The following is a 17,794-nucleotide window of genomic DNA, read 5'->3' as shown; positions in this document are numbered from 1 at the left end:
CTCTCTCACCACTCCTATTCAACATAGTACTGGAAGTACTTGCTATAGCAATTAGGCAAGAAAAAATATCAAGGGAATACAGATAGAAAAGAAAGAAATCAAGCTATCACTATTTGCAGATGACATGATACTCTACTTAGAAAACCCTAAAGACTCTACCAAAAAGCTTCTAGAAATAATAGATTCATATAGCAAAGTGGCAGGCTACAAAATTAACACACAAAAATCAATGGCCTTTTATACACTAATAATGATAGGGAAGAATGGACATTAAGAGAACAATCCCATTCACATTAGTGCCACACAAACTCAAATATCTTGGAGTAAACCTGACTAAAGATGTGAAGGATCTATACAAAGAAAACTACAAAACACTGCACCAAGAAATAAGAGAGGACACGCGGAAATGGAAACACATACCTTGCACATGGATTGGCAGGATTAACATCATTAAAATGGCAATACTTCCAAAAGCATTGTACAGATTTAACGCAATTCCTCTGAAGATACCCATGACATTCTTCAAAGAAGTGGATCAAATACTTCTGAAATTCATCTGGAACAGCGAACAACCTCGAATAGCTAAAGCACTCCTTGGGAAAAGGAATACGGGAGACATTACTTTCCCCAATTTTAAGCTGTATTACAAAGCAATAGTTATAAAAACAGCATGGTACTGGAATAAAGACAGACCCGCAGATCAGTGGAATAGGCTTGAGTACTCAGAGAAGGTTCCTCAGACATATAACCACCTAGTTTTTGATAAAGGAGCAAGAAATCCTAAGTGGAGCAAGGAAAGCCTATTCAACAAGTGGTGTTGGCACAACTGGTTAGCCACTTGCAAAAAAGCGAACTCAGATCCCCATCTAACACCATGTACAAAGGTAAAATCCAAATGGATTAAAGACCTTGATATCAGAACTGAAACTATAAGGTATAGAGAACAACATGTAGGTGAAACACTCCAGGACATTGAGAATAAAGGCATCTTTAAGGAGGAGACAGCACTTTCCAAACAAGTGGAAGCAGAGATAAACAGATGGAACTATATTAAGCTGAGAAGCTTCTGCATCTCAAAGGAAATAGTGCCCAGAATACAAAGGCCACCCACTGAGTGGGAGAAATTATTCACCCAATACTCATCAGATAAAGGCCTAATATCCAAAATTTACAAGGTACTGACAAAACTATACAAGAAAAAACAACTAACCCCATCAAAAAATGAGGAGAAAAAATGAACAGACACTTTGAAAAAGAAGAAAGGCAAATGGCCAAAAGGCACATGAAAAGATGCTCAACATCACTAATCATCAAGAAGATGCAAATCAAAACTACTATGAGGTACCACCTCATGCCACTGAGATTGACACACATCACAAAAAAGGAAAACAAGCAGTGCTGGCGGGGATGTGGAGAGAAAGGAACTCTTTTTCTGCTGGGAGTGCCATCTAGTACAACCTTTATGGAAAGCGATATGGAGATTCCTTCACAAACTGAAAATTGAGCTTCCATATGATCCAGCTATACCACTCCTAGGAATATACCCAAGGAACACAAAAATACAATACAAAAATCCCTTCCTTATTCCTATATTCATTGCAGCGCTATTTACAATAGCCAGACTCTGGAAATAACCAAGATGCCCTTCAACAGATGAGTGGCTGAAGAAACTGTGGTACATATACACAATGGAATACTATGCAGCCGTCAGGAGAGATGAAGTCATGAAATTTTCCTATACATGGATGTACATGGAATCTATTATGCTGAGTGAAGTAAGTCAGAGGGAGAGAGAAAGATGCAGAATGGTTTCACTCATCTATGGGCTTTAAGAAAAATGAAGGACATTTTTAACAGTATCTCAGAGACAAGAGAGATGAGGGCTGGTAGGTGCAGCTCAGAACATGAAGCTCATCACATAGAGTGATGAGTGCAGTTGGAGAGATGACTACACTGAAAACGATCATAACAATGTGAATGAATGAGGGAAGTAGAAAGCCTTCTCGAGTAGAGGTGTAGGGGGGTGGGGAGGAGGGATATCTGGGAAATTGGTGGTGGGAATGCTGCACTGGTGAAGGGGGGTGTTCTTTACATGACTGTGATCATACAACTATAATCATGTTTGTAATCACGGTGTTTAAATAAAGATAAAGAAAATGTAATAAATAAATAAATAAATAAATAAATAAATAAATAAATAAAAGGCTGGGGAAAAATTATCCAAGCAAACAACACCCGTAAAAAAGCTGGAGTGGCCATACTAATATCAGATAATGCAAACGTTATACTCAGAAAGGTTGTAAAGGACAAAGATGGACATTTTATATTAATCAAGGGGTATGTAGAGCAGAAAGAAATAACTCTCCTAAATACATATGCACCAAATGAGGAGCCAGCAAAATATTTAACACAACTGTTGACAAATCTGAAAAATAATATCAATAACAACACAATAATTGTGGAGGACCTCAACACAGCATTGTCAACACTGGATAGGTCAACCAAACTGAAACCCAACAAGAATATACTAGACCTGAGGAGAGAAATGGAAGAAAGAGGCCTAGTGGATATATATAGGACACTCCATTCCCAGAAACCTGGATACACATTCTTCTCCAATGTACATGGGACATTCTCCAGGATAGACTACATGCTGGCACATAAAACATACCTCCATAATATCAAGAGAATAGAAATTTTGCAGACTACCTTCGCTGATCACAAGGCTCTGAAATTATTTGTGAATTCCAAAGGGACTCAGAAGAAAAACTTTAACACCTGGAAGTTAAACAGCCTCATACTCAATAACCAGTGGGTCCAAGATGAAATCAAGGAGAAATCAAAAGGTTCCTGGAAACAAATGACAATAAAGACACAAACTATCAGAACTTATGGGACACAGCAAAAGCAGTACTAAGAGGAAAATTTATAGCTTTGCAAGCACACATCAAGAAGGAAGAAGGAGCTTACCTGAGTAGCTTAATGACACAGCTCATAGAAGTAGAAAGTGCTCAACAAAAGGACCCAAAAATAGGGAGACAGAAGGAAATAACAAAGCTGAGAGCAGAAATCAATAAAGTGGAAACCCAAAAAACAATCCAAAAGATCAACGAAAGCAGAAGTTGGTTCTTTGAAAAAATAAACAAGATTGATAGATTACTGGCAAACCTAACAAAGAAAGAGAGAGAAAGAAACTTGATAATTCTTATTAGGAATGAAAAAGGAGAGATCACTACTGATATGACAGAGATTCAAAGGGTAATCAGAAACTACTTCGAGAAACTCTACGCCACTAAAAATGAGAACCTGGAAGAAATGGATAAATTCTTGGACTCTTATAATCTTCCACGGTGGAAGGAAGAGGGTGTAGCATATTTAAACACCCCCATCACCATTGAGGAAATTAAAACGGTAATCAAATATCTGTCCAAAAACAAAAGCCTAGGCCCAGATGGATTCACTAATGAATTCTTTCAAACTTTCCAAGAGGAACTACTACCAATCCTGGCAAGACTCTTTCATGAAATTAACAAACGGAAACACTTCCAAATAGCTTTTATGAAGCCAGCATCATCTTGATACCTAAACCAGACAGAGATGCTACAAAAAAAGAAAATTACAGACCAATATCGCTGATGAATGCAAATGCAAAGATCCTCAACAAAATCCTGGCAAATAGGATTCAATGCCTTATTAAGAAGATCATCCACTATGATCAAGTAGGTTTCATCCCAGGAATGCAAGGATGGTTTAACATCCATAAATCTATCAACATCATACACAACATCAACAACAAGAAAAATAAAAACCACATGGTCATATCAATAGATGCAGAGAATGCATTTGGTAAGGTCCAACACCCATTATTGATCAAAACCCTCAGCAAGATGGGAATGGAAGGAACCTTTCTCAATATAGTTAAGGCCATCTACCACAAGCCAGTGGCAAATATTATCCTCAATGGAGAAAAACTAAAAGCCTTCCCTCTAAATTCTGGCACAAGACAAGGCTGTCCCCTCTCACCACTCCTATTTAACATAGCACTGGAAGTACTTGCTATAGCGATTAGGCAAGAAAAAGATATCAAGGGAATCCAGATAGGAAAGGAAGAAGTCAAGCTCTCAGTGTTTGCAGATGACATGATACTCTACTTAGAAAACCCTAAAGACTCTACCAAAAAGCTTCTAGAAACAATAGACTAATATAGCAAGGTGGCAGGCTACAAAATTAACACACAAAAATCAATGGCCTTTCTATACACCAATAGTAATAAGGAAGAAATGAACATTAAGAAAACAACCCCATTCACAATAGTGCCACACAAACTCAAATATCTTGGAATCAACTTGACTAAATATGTGAAGGACCTATACAAAGAAAACTATAAAACTCTGCTCCAAGAAATAAGAGAGGACACGTGGATTGGCAGGATTAACATCATCAAAATGGCAATACTCCCCAAGACATTATACAGATTTAATGCTATCCCTCTAAAGATACCCATGACATTCTTCAGAGAAGTGGATCAGGCACTTTTGAAATTTGTTTGGAACAATAAACACCCTTGAATAGCTAAAGCAATCATTGGGAAAAATAATATGGGAGGAATTACTTTCCCCAACTTTAAACTTTACTACAACGCAATAGTTATCAAAACAGCATGGTATTGGAATAAGTACAGGCCCTCAGATCAGTGGAATAGGCTTGAATACTCAGAAAATGTTCCTCAGACATACAATCACCTAATTTTTGATAAAGGAGCAGGAAATCCTAAATGGAGCAGGGAAAGCCTCTTCAACAAGTGGTGTTGGCACAACTGGATAGCCACTTGCAAAAATTGAACTTAGACACCCAGCTAACATCATGTACGAAGGTAAAATCCAAATGGATTAAAGACCTCGATATCAGACCCAAAACCATAAGATATATATAACAACACATAGGCAAAACACTCCAGGACATTGAGACTACAGGCATCTTCAAGGAGGAAACTGCACTCTCCAAGCAAGTGAAAGCAGAGATTAACAGATGGGAATATATTAAGCTGAGAAGCTTCTGCACCTCAAAGGAAATAGTGCCCAGGATACAAGAGCCACCCACTGAGTGGGAGAAACTATTCACCCAATACCCATCAGATAAGGGGCTAATCTCCAAATTATACAAGACTCTGACAGAACTTTACAAGAAAAAAACATCTAAGCCCATCAAAAATTGCGGAGAAGAAATGAACAGACACTTTGACAAAGAAGAAATACAGATGGCCAAAAGACACATGAAAAAGTGCTCCACATCACTAATCATTAGGGAGATGCAAATCAAAACAACTATGAAGTACCACCTCACACCACAGGGAATGGCACACATCACAAAGAATGAGAATAAACAGTGTTGGCGGGCATGTGGAGAGAAAGAAACTCTTATCTACTGCTGGTGGGAATGCCGTCTAGTTCAACCTTTATGGAAAGCGATATGGAGATTCCTCCAAAAACTGGAAATCGAGCTCCCATACGATCCAGCTATACCACTCCTAGGAATATACCCTAGGAACACAAAAATACAATACAAAAACCCCTTCCTTACACCTATATTCATTGCAGCACTATTTACCATAGCAAGACTCTGGAAACAACCAAGATGCCCTTCAACAGACAAATGGCTAAAGAAACTGTGGTTCATATACACAATGGAATATTATGCAGCTGTCAGGAGAGATGAAGTCATGAAATTTTCCTATACATGGATGTACACGGAATCTATTATGCTGAGTGAAATAAGTCAGAGAGAGAAAGGCACAGAATGGTCTCACTCATCTATGGGTTTTAAGAAAAATGAAAGACATTCTTGCAATAATTTTCAGACACAAAAGAGAAAAGAGCTGGAAGTTCCAGCTCACCTCAGGAAGCTCACCACAAAGAGTGATGAGTTTAGTTAGAGAAATAACTACATTTTGAACTGTCCTAATAATGAGAATGTATGAGGAAAATGGAAAGCCTGTACAGGCAGCGGTCGGGTGAGGAGGAGGGAGATTTGGACATTGGTGATGGGAATGTTGCACTGGTGATGGGTGGTGTTCTTTACATGACTGAAACCCAAACACAATCATGTGTGTAATCAAGGTGTTTAAATAAAAAAAAAAAAAAAAAAGATTGAGACAAGTAAAATGCCTGTCACAATACAGGCTGGAGTAGGGGAGGAGTTGCGGCATTGGTGGTGGAAATGTTGCACTGGTGAAGTGGGGGGGTTAATTCTGTTTATGACTGAAACCCAACTACAAATATGCTTGTAATCATGGTGCTTAAGTAAAGATCTATATTTAAAAAATCCATAAAAATATAAATGCCCAGACATATCAAACTGACTAGATCATAGGATCCACTTATTTTTTGAGTATTAAACACATGAAGAATAAAATATATTTAATTAAAAAAAATAAGACTATTACTGTCAAAGTGCCTCTCAAAGATTATTCAACCAATGAACTGATGTTCCATTCATTAGATACCGCTAGCCATGTGGCAATATTTTGCTCACATGACTCCAGTCTGTTGCTCTTCTAATACATCACCCAGGTATTTGCAGAATGCCACAGAAAACTTCCTTAGAACAGGACCCATTTATACCAAAGGAGACATAATGAGTTCATTCATAACTAAAATATACATTTGGAATTGCCATATCCCACAATCCAGAACTCATTGATACAACAGTGAGTGATTCCAATGAAGTGTTAGCAAGCACTTAGTGAGATGTGGAAACTATTTCAATCTAGGACACATTTCAATCTAAAACAACAGTGGCTGATAGTATCAAACAGTTGCACATGTGAGTGCATGTGAGTGCACATGGGAGTGCATAGCAGTGGCCTCTAAAGGCTATGACATGTTTTTCCATTTTTCACACAGGTGTTGGTGCTCAATAGGCCTTAGTTCCTAGAGGTACTTCCTGGCAGACAAAATGATTTATTTTATATTGTTTGTTACAACTAATAGGAATCCCGGGATCTGTAGAACAGGGCCTAGGAGTTGGCATGCCAGCTGCCTTGGGAGGTGATGTGTCTGACTGCCAAGGGAGGTTAAGCTTGGGAGATAGTGAGAAACTAGGGACAATAGTGGAAGGAAGGTCTCATTGGTGGTGGAATTGGTGTTGGAATATTGAATGCCAGAAACAACTATACTATGAACAACCTTGTATATCATGGTTTTTCAATAAGTTAAAATTTAAAAAGAACAAGGTGCCAGAGTAATAGTATAGAAATAAGGCATTTGCTTTATGTACAGCTGACTGAAATTTGATCCCCAGTATCACTTATAGTACTCTGAGCACTGGCAGAAGTGATCCAAGAAACTAGCTAGGAGTAAGCACTCCTGGGCATGAATCACCATCCCACAAAATGAATAAATAACAACCATGCAGAAATTCACTCCATGTTTGTAAGAACCCCTTATGTGTGAACAGAAGTTACCCATGATTAGTGACTAAACTAAATATAATTCCTACTTGACAGAAACAAGGCTACAATTTATCCTGACTTCAGCAAAAGATTTGACACATATTTTGAGACAAAAAATACCAGGTTTCAAAGGAGGAATGAAGAGCTGAAGTGATGGTACAGTGTGTAGAGCATCCTTTTACCTTGCACATGGCCAACCCTTGTATGATCCCCAGCACCACATATGGTCCTGAAGTCCACCAATTGTTTGTTTTGGGAGGCTTAGGACACATCCAGTGGTGCTCAGGAGTTTTTCTTGCCTCTGCACTCAGGAATCAGCTCTGGTGGGCTCAGGGAACCATATGGAATGCCAGTGATCAAACCCGAGTCAGCTACATGTAAGGCAAATACCCTACCCACTCTGCTATCACTCCAGTCCATGAACACCAGTTTTATTAGAGGCAGTATGCTGATTTGCTTCAGTCAGCCAGCTGCAATCATTTGCTGTACATTTCCACTCACGGTGGAACCCCTACAATTAACCTATTTGTTAATAAAAATCTCTTATATTGAATGCCCCCAACCAGGTATAGGTTTCCTGCAATAATGAGCTGTGAATTGCCCTTTACTATATAGTCAAAAATAAAAAAAATTTAAAAACCAGAAATGTCAAATTGTCCAAGGACTTATACACTATGCCCATCTCTCTTTGATGAGGAATGGTTCTTCCTCATTTACCTCCACAATTCTTTGGTCCTTGAAATCTCATTCCAGAGCTAGAATAAAAAGGACTAAAGGAAAGTATTTGGTCAGTAAACCCATAAACAAACCTGAGAACATCAGACCCAGTACCAGCAGTCAAGAAAGATCATCCTGGGGCATAGAGATGCATTTGGACAATCAAGTAAGAATTAAATAATGCATGCAAAAGGAATGGACTCAAATTATTAACCAACAAGTCTCAATGGCTGGATGAGTAGTTGTTGTTCTCAAAAAAAAAAAATGCTCAAAAGTCCCAAGAGAAAGAACTACTGGGCGAAAGTGTTTTTACACATCCAAGAGTATGGAAAAGACAGCAATTTGTCAGTAAGTTATTGAGAACACAAGGTTCCCTGAAACAGAGCTGCTTTCTGACTTCTTGGGAGTAATCATGACAGAAATAATACAAGTACTTGAGAACTTGGAATAAAAGAACAGGATGGAATGATTTAGGAAAATCGCTGTAGCTGTGTTGACAGACGAGGGCAGAGCAGCTTCCAGGTGGCTGCTCAATGGAGAAAAGTAAAACTCTGTGGTATGATATGTGCCAGAAATGTCAACAGAGACTGGGTGGAATCAGAAGATTCTCCAAAGGATATATCTTCAAATATTTTTGAATGGCCTGGAATGGATCAGAGTGACACATCACTCGCCTGCAACAGTAAAAACAGCCCAACTCCAATTACTGTTTTTTTTTTTAAAAAAAATGTTTATTGAAATTGTAATTTACAAAGTTCTTCATAGCTGGATTTCAGACAATGTTTCAGAGCCAATCTCACCACCAATATCAACTTCCCTCCACCAATGTCCCGAGAAGACATCCCATGCCACCACCCCTGAACCCCGAGCCTACCAGAATAATAGCCTATTTTAAGTTTTGGTTGTTAGTTTGGGTCTCATTGTTTCATTGTTTTTGGCTTGGATATTTAGCTGTCCTTCCTTAACACAACAAATGCACCTGAAACCCCTTGACCCATCCTCCATCCTTTCATATTTGTTTCTCCTCCTCCACTCAGTTTCTTCCTTCTCCTCTCTATACTCTGGGGCCAAGAATGTTCTAGACAACTCCCATTTAAACCTTGCATTTCTTCATGCAGTTGTTATTCTAACTACCACATATAAGTGATATCATTCAGTGTTTATCCTTCTTCTGGCTTACTTCATTTAATGTAATTATCTTCAATTCCATCCAGGATGTAGCAAATTGCATGAATATATCATTCATTTCAGCTATACAGCATTCCATAGTATATATACATAGTATATATGTACCATATTTTCATAACCCTCTCATCTGTTGTTGAACAACTAGGATGATTCCAAGTCTTAGCTATTGTACTAAGTGCTACAATGAATAGTGGTGTTCATACATCCTTCTGGATCAGTGTTTTTCTGTCCTGAGATAGGACACCCCAAAGCAGGATTGCTGGGTCAGATGGCAGATCATTTTTGTTCATTTCTTCTCCCCATTTTTGATGGGTTTTTAGGTTTTGAAGAGTCACACTGCTAAATTACTAGAAACTGAGTCTGAAGATTAGAGTTTACAAATGTGGCTAAAGAGGCAAAGAACAAGTCCTAAAATATCTTTAAAAACATGGCTGGAACAATAATACAGTGGGTAAAGGTGCTTGTCTAGCATGTGGCTGACTACATAGAGTCCCAAGTCCCATCAAGCATGATTCCTAAAAATAGTTAGGAATAAGATCTGAGTACTGTTGTATGCAGAACAAAACCAGAAAAAGTAAAGGAATGTGGCCAGAAAGATAATATAGTGAATAGGGCACTTTTCTTGCATACAGCCAACCTGGGTTTAATCCCTGGCACACCATATGTTCCCTTAGTGTAGTCAGAAGTGATCCCTAACATCTTTAAACATGCCAACCCATTGGCCCCAGGAAATGGCAACAAAAAGACAGATTTTTCCCTTAAAGAAACAAGTTTATTGCTTTGATTTCCCTCCAAGAACATTGAGGGTAATGCCTATTAACGTCAGTAGCTTGTGGGCCGGAGCACTGGCGCAAGCAGTAAGACGTCTGCCTGGCCAGCGCAAGCTTAGGGCGGACCGCAGTTCGATCCCCCAACGTCCCATATGGTCCCCCAAGCCAGGATAAGTGCATAGCCAGGAGTAACTCCTTAGCATCACTAGTGTAGCCAAAACAAAAACAAAAAAAGAGAGAGAGAGAGAGAAAAAGTGTCAGTAGCTTGTGTCCTCAGAGCTTATATATCTTTATCTATGAGACACAAAATGTACTTTGATAAAAGATATCTTGGGGCTGGAACAATGGTGCAGCGATAGGGCATATGCCTTGCACACGGCTGACCCAGGACAGACTGTGGTCTAATCCCCCAGCATCCCATATGGTCCCCCAAGCCAGGAGAAATTTCTGAGCGCATGGCCAGGAGTAACCCAGGTGTGGCCAAAAAAATCCAAAAAAAAAAAAAAGAAAAAAAAGATATCTAAGAGCTGATTTCTCTGGTTTCTCTATCTCTAAGCCAACATGCACTGTCTCTGTAATTTTAGTATTTGTGCCTGATAGGGTGAGACACTGCTCCAGCTCATCTCTGCATTCCTAAATGGATTTTAGAATCCATTTCTAAAATTAGAGCTGACTGAGACTGTGCTGTGATACACAGACTTCACAATGAAGTTTCAGGAATGCCTGTCTCTTTTTCAGCCTGGAACTTCTGTCAAGACAGAAATATCTAAACCTGGAATAACTTGGGGGTGCATATGTTGGTAAATATCTCCAACCTGAGTCTTACTAGGCCTTAGCAAGCTTCTTTCTGCCACCTCCAAAGCTAGCTCTAGCCTATGAAGCCCCCAGAACTACAGTAGCTGCGAATGGAACCAATTTCCTGACAGGAACACTAGGCAGAATTACATAGGGGATTTATAACCTCAAAACTGAATTTAGTGTTATCTCTACCAACCCTATTTTCTTGCTTGCACTGTTAACAGGACACTCTGTGCTACCCACCAACTCCAGAACCCCATAGCTCCAGTAGGACTGGCCCTGAGTAGGAGAGCAGCACTTAAGAGAACCAGCTCTAGATGGGCCTCACTGAGCATATGGACAGCTTTCCCAAGCAATGCATACTCTTTCTGATAGACAGTGGCAGACATGTGGCTTTGAGTGGGCTGTTCTGCTGCAACTGGATGTCCACCTGGCTGGGACCAGGTGCAATGACAGAGAAAGTGAGTGTGGCAGCAGAGAAGCCAGGGAAGATCCTTTAGGCAAAGCAGAGGAAGCGTCCTCATGGTCTTGGCCCACAGCTCATCCTTCTGGGATGAAGGGACGAATAAGTTCTGGGTTCAAGAGTGACTCCTCCAGGGGCCGGTCTACGTGGAAATCATGGACATGGGGTGGGCCTGGATGGGCCTTGAGTGCAGCGCCTCCTGGGCGCTGAGGGATCGGCAGCTCTGAGGGGTGGGCAGGCAGCGGGGCTGTGAAGAAGTACTGGTGCAGGAGGGCCTGGAGGGTGAGAGATCAGAGAAGAACAGAAGAGAACTATCAATCCTGATCCTAGATTTGCTCTCATCTCCATGGTACCCAGAACCTTCACTCAGGGCACAATCCTTCAACTGCTCACCCACCCTGCTGGCCAACACAACCTCATATGCCCAATAGCTGGGTAGAGCAGTGACTGGTTGAGGCAGAGCTCTGCATTCACAAAGCTTCCATATAATGCAAGAAAGGAGAGGAAGTAACCTCAACCAGTGCTTTCCAAGAGGTGGAAGGAGCTCTGCAGAGGGACAGAGACATTCCTGGGAAGTGACACTATTGAGTGACCTTCCAAGTCACAGAGTGAGAGGTACAAGGATGCTGGTGAAGAGATGCCTGGACTGAATGAGGACAGAGTGCACAGACCCAAGGACATGAAGGGGCATGGAGCTGGAAGGGAGCAAGATGACAAACAGAAGTCAAAGGTATCAGCTGGACATAAAAGGCTAGACATACACATGAGGCCCTGGGCTTCTCCTGTATGAGAGAGAGGTGTGTGAGTGATTCTCTATAAGGTGGAAGAGACACTGCTGGTTGACTTTGGGGACATGGCTGAGACAGGAGACAAACGTGGAGGGCATGGAGCTGACAACAACCTTAAAAGCAGCAAAGTCCACCCAGCTGGGCAGTATTGGCATAATTAACCTCCTGTGGTCCCCTTGCTGCTGCTACCTTCCGCTCACAACCCACCCCTCAGAGGTCTGCCTCCCTGGATTTGCTCCTCACTGATCTTTGGACCCCATTCCTCTCAGTAAACCTGAACTCCAGCATGAAGCTAAGATAACCCCAAGTCAATCCCAATCCCGCCACACAGCCTGAGCATCAACTCAACACATGGTAGAGACCCAAGAGAAGGAAACAGGCCACATGTGTAGTTGTCCTAGGCAAGACCTGCTGGGCATGAAGTAAGACAGTGGCACAGAAGGAAGCGCTCCAAACGAAATAACCTTCCCTCACTATTTTCTTTTCGTTTTTTTGGTTTTTGGGCCATACCCGGTGACACTCAAGGATTACTCCTGGCTATGCACTCAGAAATCACTCCTGGCTTGGGAGACTATATGGGATGCTGGGGGATCGAACCCTGGTCTGTCCTAAGCTAGCGTGGGCAAGGCAGATGCCTTACCGCTTGCCCCACGGCTCTGGCCCCTCTCTATTTTCTTTCCTCAAACCCAGGCTCTGCTCTTGAGATGAACCAGCTTTGTGACTCTCTTTCCCCTAGTCCTGAGAGTCATCAATCACAGGGACAAAGGGTGGGACTAGCGTCCATCTTACCTGCGAGGCAGCAATGCGCTTATGTGGAGGGTAGAGGAGAAAGTGCCCCAGCAGGTCCAAGGCCTGAGGAGAAGCATCGGGCAACACCTCCTCCAGGGGCAGAGGTGCCTGTTCCTTGAAGGAAATCTTGTTGTAGTCAGGTAACTCTGTGATCTCCTGATAAAGAAAAATATCAGTGATTTGGACTTTCCCACAGAACATCCTGCTCCAACCCCTGTCCATCTCCCACCCAAAACCTCTTCTCATGGCTTTCCTGAGTCCTCTGTGCTTTCTGTCCCTCAGCCACTAGCACCCAGCTCCAGGCTAAGCTCGATGAGAATCTTGAGGGGCTCTCACTACATTATACGAAGGGAGAATGGATAGGACTGGTCTTCCTGCCTGTCTTCTGAGTTAGCAACAGCGACCAGGACATCAGAAACATGTGGACACAGAAGAAGTGTGGGGAGAAGATGGGGTAACTTCAAAAATGGCCACTTTATTACAGAGTAACTAATGTGCTCTATGTTCTGGGTGCAACTGTATGTCACACCTTAGTGTCCCCTGGGATAGTCCTCACCCTAACTCTGGAAACAACTCTTTTATTAACAAAAAAAATAATAATAATAAAGGGAGATGGGGTAAAAAAAAGAGAGATGAAAAGGTTTTCTGGAGGATGGAGGGCACTGCCCACCCTCCCCACAGAACCTCTACAAACCGGCCAAACTTGAGGATTAGGGGTGCCCAAGACACGCAGCACACAGCAAAGCTGTTCGATGTCATTCTCCCCAGGAAAAAGGGGTGATCCATTCAACAGCTCCCCCAGGATGCAGCCCACAGCCCTGCAGACATAAACCCAACAGCTTAGAATCATACAACCTACATGTATCCCTTACTCTAGTTTCCACACCAGCTTCATCACTTCTCCATGGACACACACTCCAGCACCACTCACTAGAGACACACACATTGTTGAAGGCCCCTTAAAACAACCTAGACACTGCATATCCAAGGACACAGAGCCCATTACAGTTCAAATCCCAAGACTTGAACCTAGGACACAGCCTATCCCCCTCTGGCAGCTCTCTAGCCTCAGCTCTGACCCAGCTGAGACTTTTCAGAGCCTCCCACTCACAGTACACACAGCCAATCCTGACCATACCCAAAAGTGCAACAGGGAGACAATGGGATGATACTACTCAAAGAGCCCCAAATCCCAAAACAATCCAAAACTCACAGCAGGAGAATCTGTCTAAGAGCTCAGGAATCTGGAAAGAAAAGGCTATTCTAAATCCACAATCCCTTCCCCCACACATAAGGACCCTTACCACAAGTCAACACCCTCGTCATACTGGCGGGCACCATACAGCAGTTCAGGGGCTCGGTACCACCTAAAAGAAAGGCAGACAGTCATAGCAGGACAACTGAACTGGCAGCTAGCTATCCCAGGAAGCCACCCCATTCCTATACTACCCCAGCAATAAGGAAGCATTTTTCCAGGAGAGAAGGTAGGATCCATCTACTGAAACCAGCTCAACCTTACCTAGTAGCCACCTGGTGTGTGTAGAGGCGGTTGCCATCAGGGGAAAAAACCCGGGCCAGGCCAAAGTCTGCAATCTTGAGCTGGCCAGAGGCACTGATAAGCAGGTTGGCTGGTTTCAGGTCCTGAGGACAGCAAAGGAAGTATCAGTTCTGCTGGCACCCGAGGCGTCCAATGAAAGAATTTGACAAATCAGCCCAGATCAGTCCAGGTCCCTACACCTCTAGGGTTACAGTCCTGATCAAGTATGCTGTTCCCCTGCCTTCTTCAATGGCTGCCCCACCACTAACCCTTTGGTCCCCCACCCACCCCTACAACAGTGACTGGCCCCTGCACTGACCCGATGCACAATATTGTTGGCATGGCAGAAGGCAATACCCTTGAGCAGCATCTGCAGGTAGCTCTTGACCTGAGCTTGAGTCAGTGGCCTCTGGGCATGGCGCACCACTTCAGCCAGATCCGAAAGCATGAACTCAAAGGCCAGGACAAAGCCTGCACCATGTGGGAACACGGCCTTCAGCTGTACCACCTGTGGACAAGGCACCCCATCAGATTCAGAAAGACCAGAACTTCAGGTCTCAGCCCTTGTCCACACAGAAGTTATACAGGGTGCCCAAGTGACAGTACAGAGGGCAGGGTGCTTGCTTTGCACATGGCTGACCCAGGTTCAATTCTAGCATCTCAAATGGTATACCTAAGTCCCACCAAGAGTAATTTCTGAATGCAGAGCTAGGAGTAATCCCTAAATACTACCAGGTGTGACCCCCCCCCCAAAAAAAAAAAACACAAAAACTGGCTATTTATGACAGAGGCAGTACGCTATGAGCATCTTGCTTTCCTGGGACTCTCCACTGGAGAAATGAGGTCTAAGGAAAGCCTCTAGGATGCTATATATCACTAGGTATGTACAACACTGAGAGAAACAGTCCAAGTCCCCAGTACTGGAACCTCTAAAGAATATTCATAGATTTCTTGGGGGGCACTGTACCAGAGGGGTGAGGGGAGCAGAAGTCAGAGTTCTAACGGGCACTGACAAAGAAGCAGACAGCAATCCAGATTCTTGTGAGAACAGAAAAGAGCAGGTGAGGTGGGACTAATGTGAAAAACCAGAATCAGTAAAAGAAAATTAAAAAGTGGGGGAATCCAAGCTTGTAGGGTCCTTTAAAAGGAGGATGCACATCTCTGTTGGGCATTCCCAGTGCCCTGGCAATGCTTATACCAACTACGTGTGTAGGTGAGTAAGGGAGGAGCTGGAGATAGGCTGAGGCAAGTAACAGTGCTCTTAGTGTAAAGAGAAGAGACCAGGTACACAGGGTCCCCATTTTCTAATCTCATGGAGGACAGTAGGGAAGACACTGCAGCTCTATTTTTATACAAAACCAGATAATATGTGTAGTATAGTTTTATGACAACATATGTTGTAACAGTGTCTCAGGAAGAGAGCCCTGAGCCACACCGGGCAGGACTCAAGGACAGAAATCAATAAAAATGTTTATGAAGTGGTTAACCCAGCCTGAATAATAATAGAGCAAGAGCTCTATTATCATTGTCAGCAGAAATGACTACAAGTGTTGGGGCCAGAGTAGATAGACCACCTGGCTTCAATACTCAGAATCCCATGATACCGTACCTGAGCCCAACTGGAGTGATTCTTGGGGGGGGTAGGTGGGGAGGAAGCCCTGAGCACAACCAGATGTGACCAAAAGTAAAAAGAAAAGAAAAGAAATGACTAAGAGTGGGCAGAGCAGTGAAGACATGAAGGGATGGAGGAATATGAATCTACGGACAGATCAGTAGGATGGAAGGAAAAGATGGAGAGGAAACACACTTTCGAAAATATGAGGCATAGATCTGGGTTCAAATGGGCACAAAGGGATGGGGGGCGGAGAGACAGTATGGAGGTAGTGTGGTTGCCTTGCATGCAGAAGAATGTTGGTTCAAAACCCGGCATCCCATATGGTCCCCCAAGCTTGCCAGGAGGGATTTCTGAGCGTAGAACCAGGAGGAACCCCTGAGCGCTGCTGGGAGTGACCCCCAAACCAAATAATAATAATAAAATTTCCAATGGGCACAAAGGGATCCTCCATCAGAAGGGAGAAAGGAGAGGGGAGCTGGAGTGAAGAGGGGACGCCGAGGGCCCCCTTTGGTGTTGCCCTGCCTGGCCCACTCACATACTGGTTGTCTTCCATCTCCTGCAGGGCCTTGATCTCCCGCAGCGCCTGGTTGGGGATCCCGTCTTCCAGCCTCCGCAGGGCGACCTTCTTGAGGGCCACGATCTCTCCGGTCTACAGGGCGGCAGGCAGACGTGGTGGGGATGGGATGGGCATGAGGGGTGGGGGACGGGCTGCACGCACACAGGCCTGGCAGGGGTGGAAAGGCCTCCCCACACCACCCCGGGGGACCCCGACACCCTGGCCCCCGCCTCGGTCTCCGAGTGTAGCCGGCCGGCCTCACCTCGACGTGCTTGGCCTTGAAGACGATGCCATGCGCGCCCTCGCCGATGCGGCCCAGGATGCAGTATTGGTCCATCGGCTCAGCTGCAGACCGTCGTCTAGCGACGGGGACGCGGCGGCGCCGACGCCAAGAACTTCCCCAGGGCAGCGCTGCTCCGCTTCCGGAGACCCGAGTCACGTGACGAGTGACGCAAAAGCGTTTGGGGCGGGACCTGCTGGCAACTCGCGAGGCGATTGGTCCTCTAGGGGGCGGGCCCGCGGGAAAGGAGCGGAAGCCTCGAAAGTAGGCGGAGTCGTCGACTCCGCTGGGTCCCGGGGGCACCCACCCAGGCGGAGCGGTGATGGAGAGGTGTGGGGGGCAGGCGAGAGGAAAGATCAGAGTGGGATCTTTCTCTGGACTGGAGAGTTAAATGCAGACTCTGGCCAAAAAAGACTTGCCTACGCTTTCAAGGATACATTTGAAGTTTGTTTTTTTTTTTTTACAAGACATTCTGACCCTTGCGGAATGTTCACAATCCCTGTTAAGCTTCTGCAAAGATGCTCTTGGAAAACATAGGATGAATACGATTAATTTATGAAAATACCCCTGAAGAGGCCAGATCTAACAGCCCATTAGCCAAATTATGAAAATGAAAATTTTGTGCCTTACTGGTGGGAGTAAAATTTGGCAGTGTTTATCAAGATAGATAGACAGACAGACAGACAGACAGACAGACAGACAAACTCCCCAAGTCCACTTCTAGATATCCCACCCAATACATTGCTTGCACATTTGTGAAATGACGTGTGCAAAGTTATTATGAAGCATTGTTTGAATAATTAGAGATTAAAACAACATAGATGACCATCAATAGAAAATTGA

The 17,794-nt window shown here is 43.5% G+C and overlaps 1 protein-coding gene across 1 annotated transcript; it reads right to left on the bottom strand.

The window, feature by feature from the left end:
* Window positions 1-10,348: 10,348 nt before the first annotated feature.
* On the bottom strand, window positions 10,349-17,037 carry CDK20 (cyclin dependent kinase 20). Its single transcript, XM_049769569.1, has 8 exons — window positions 16,934-17,037; window positions 16,651-16,764; window positions 14,820-15,008; window positions 14,483-14,604; window positions 14,268-14,330; window positions 13,658-13,781; window positions 12,964-13,119; window positions 10,349-11,661 (listed from the first exon to the last, which is right to left on the bottom strand). Exons 1-8 carry the CDS (start codon window positions 17,006-17,008, stop codon window positions 11,464-11,466), a joined length of 1,041 nt encoding a protein of 346 aa, XP_049625526.1. The 5' UTR covers window positions 17,009-17,037; the 3' UTR covers window positions 10,349-11,463.
* Window positions 17,038-17,794: the final 757 nt, after the last annotated feature.

The sequence above is a fragment of the Suncus etruscus genome, chromosome 3 (assembly GCF_024139225.1).
Source record: "Suncus etruscus isolate mSunEtr1 chromosome 3, mSunEtr1.pri.cur, whole genome shotgun sequence".
Classification (NCBI taxonomy): domain Eukaryota; kingdom Metazoa; phylum Chordata; class Mammalia; order Eulipotyphla; family Soricidae; genus Suncus; species Suncus etruscus.
The sequence above is the reverse complement of the archived record's forward strand: the minus strand, read 5'-3'. Positions and strand labels throughout refer to the sequence as shown.

What these genes read in the sequence shown, in the direction of transcription:
- CDK20 (XM_049769569.1), bottom strand. Translation starts at nt 17,008, where the DNA reads ATGGACCAATACTGCATCCTGGGCCGCATCGGCGAGGGCGCGCATGGC. An exon ending in ACACACCAGGTGGCTACTAG is followed by an intron (nt 14,331 to 14,482) that starts GTAAGGTTGAGC and finishes CCTTTCTTTTAG; the next exon opens with GTGGTACCGAGCCCCTGAAC. An exon ending in GACGAGGGTGTTGACTTGTG is followed by an intron (nt 13,782 to 14,267) that starts GTAAGGGTCCTT and finishes TTATGTCTGCAG; the next exon opens with GGCTGTGGGCTGCATCCTGG.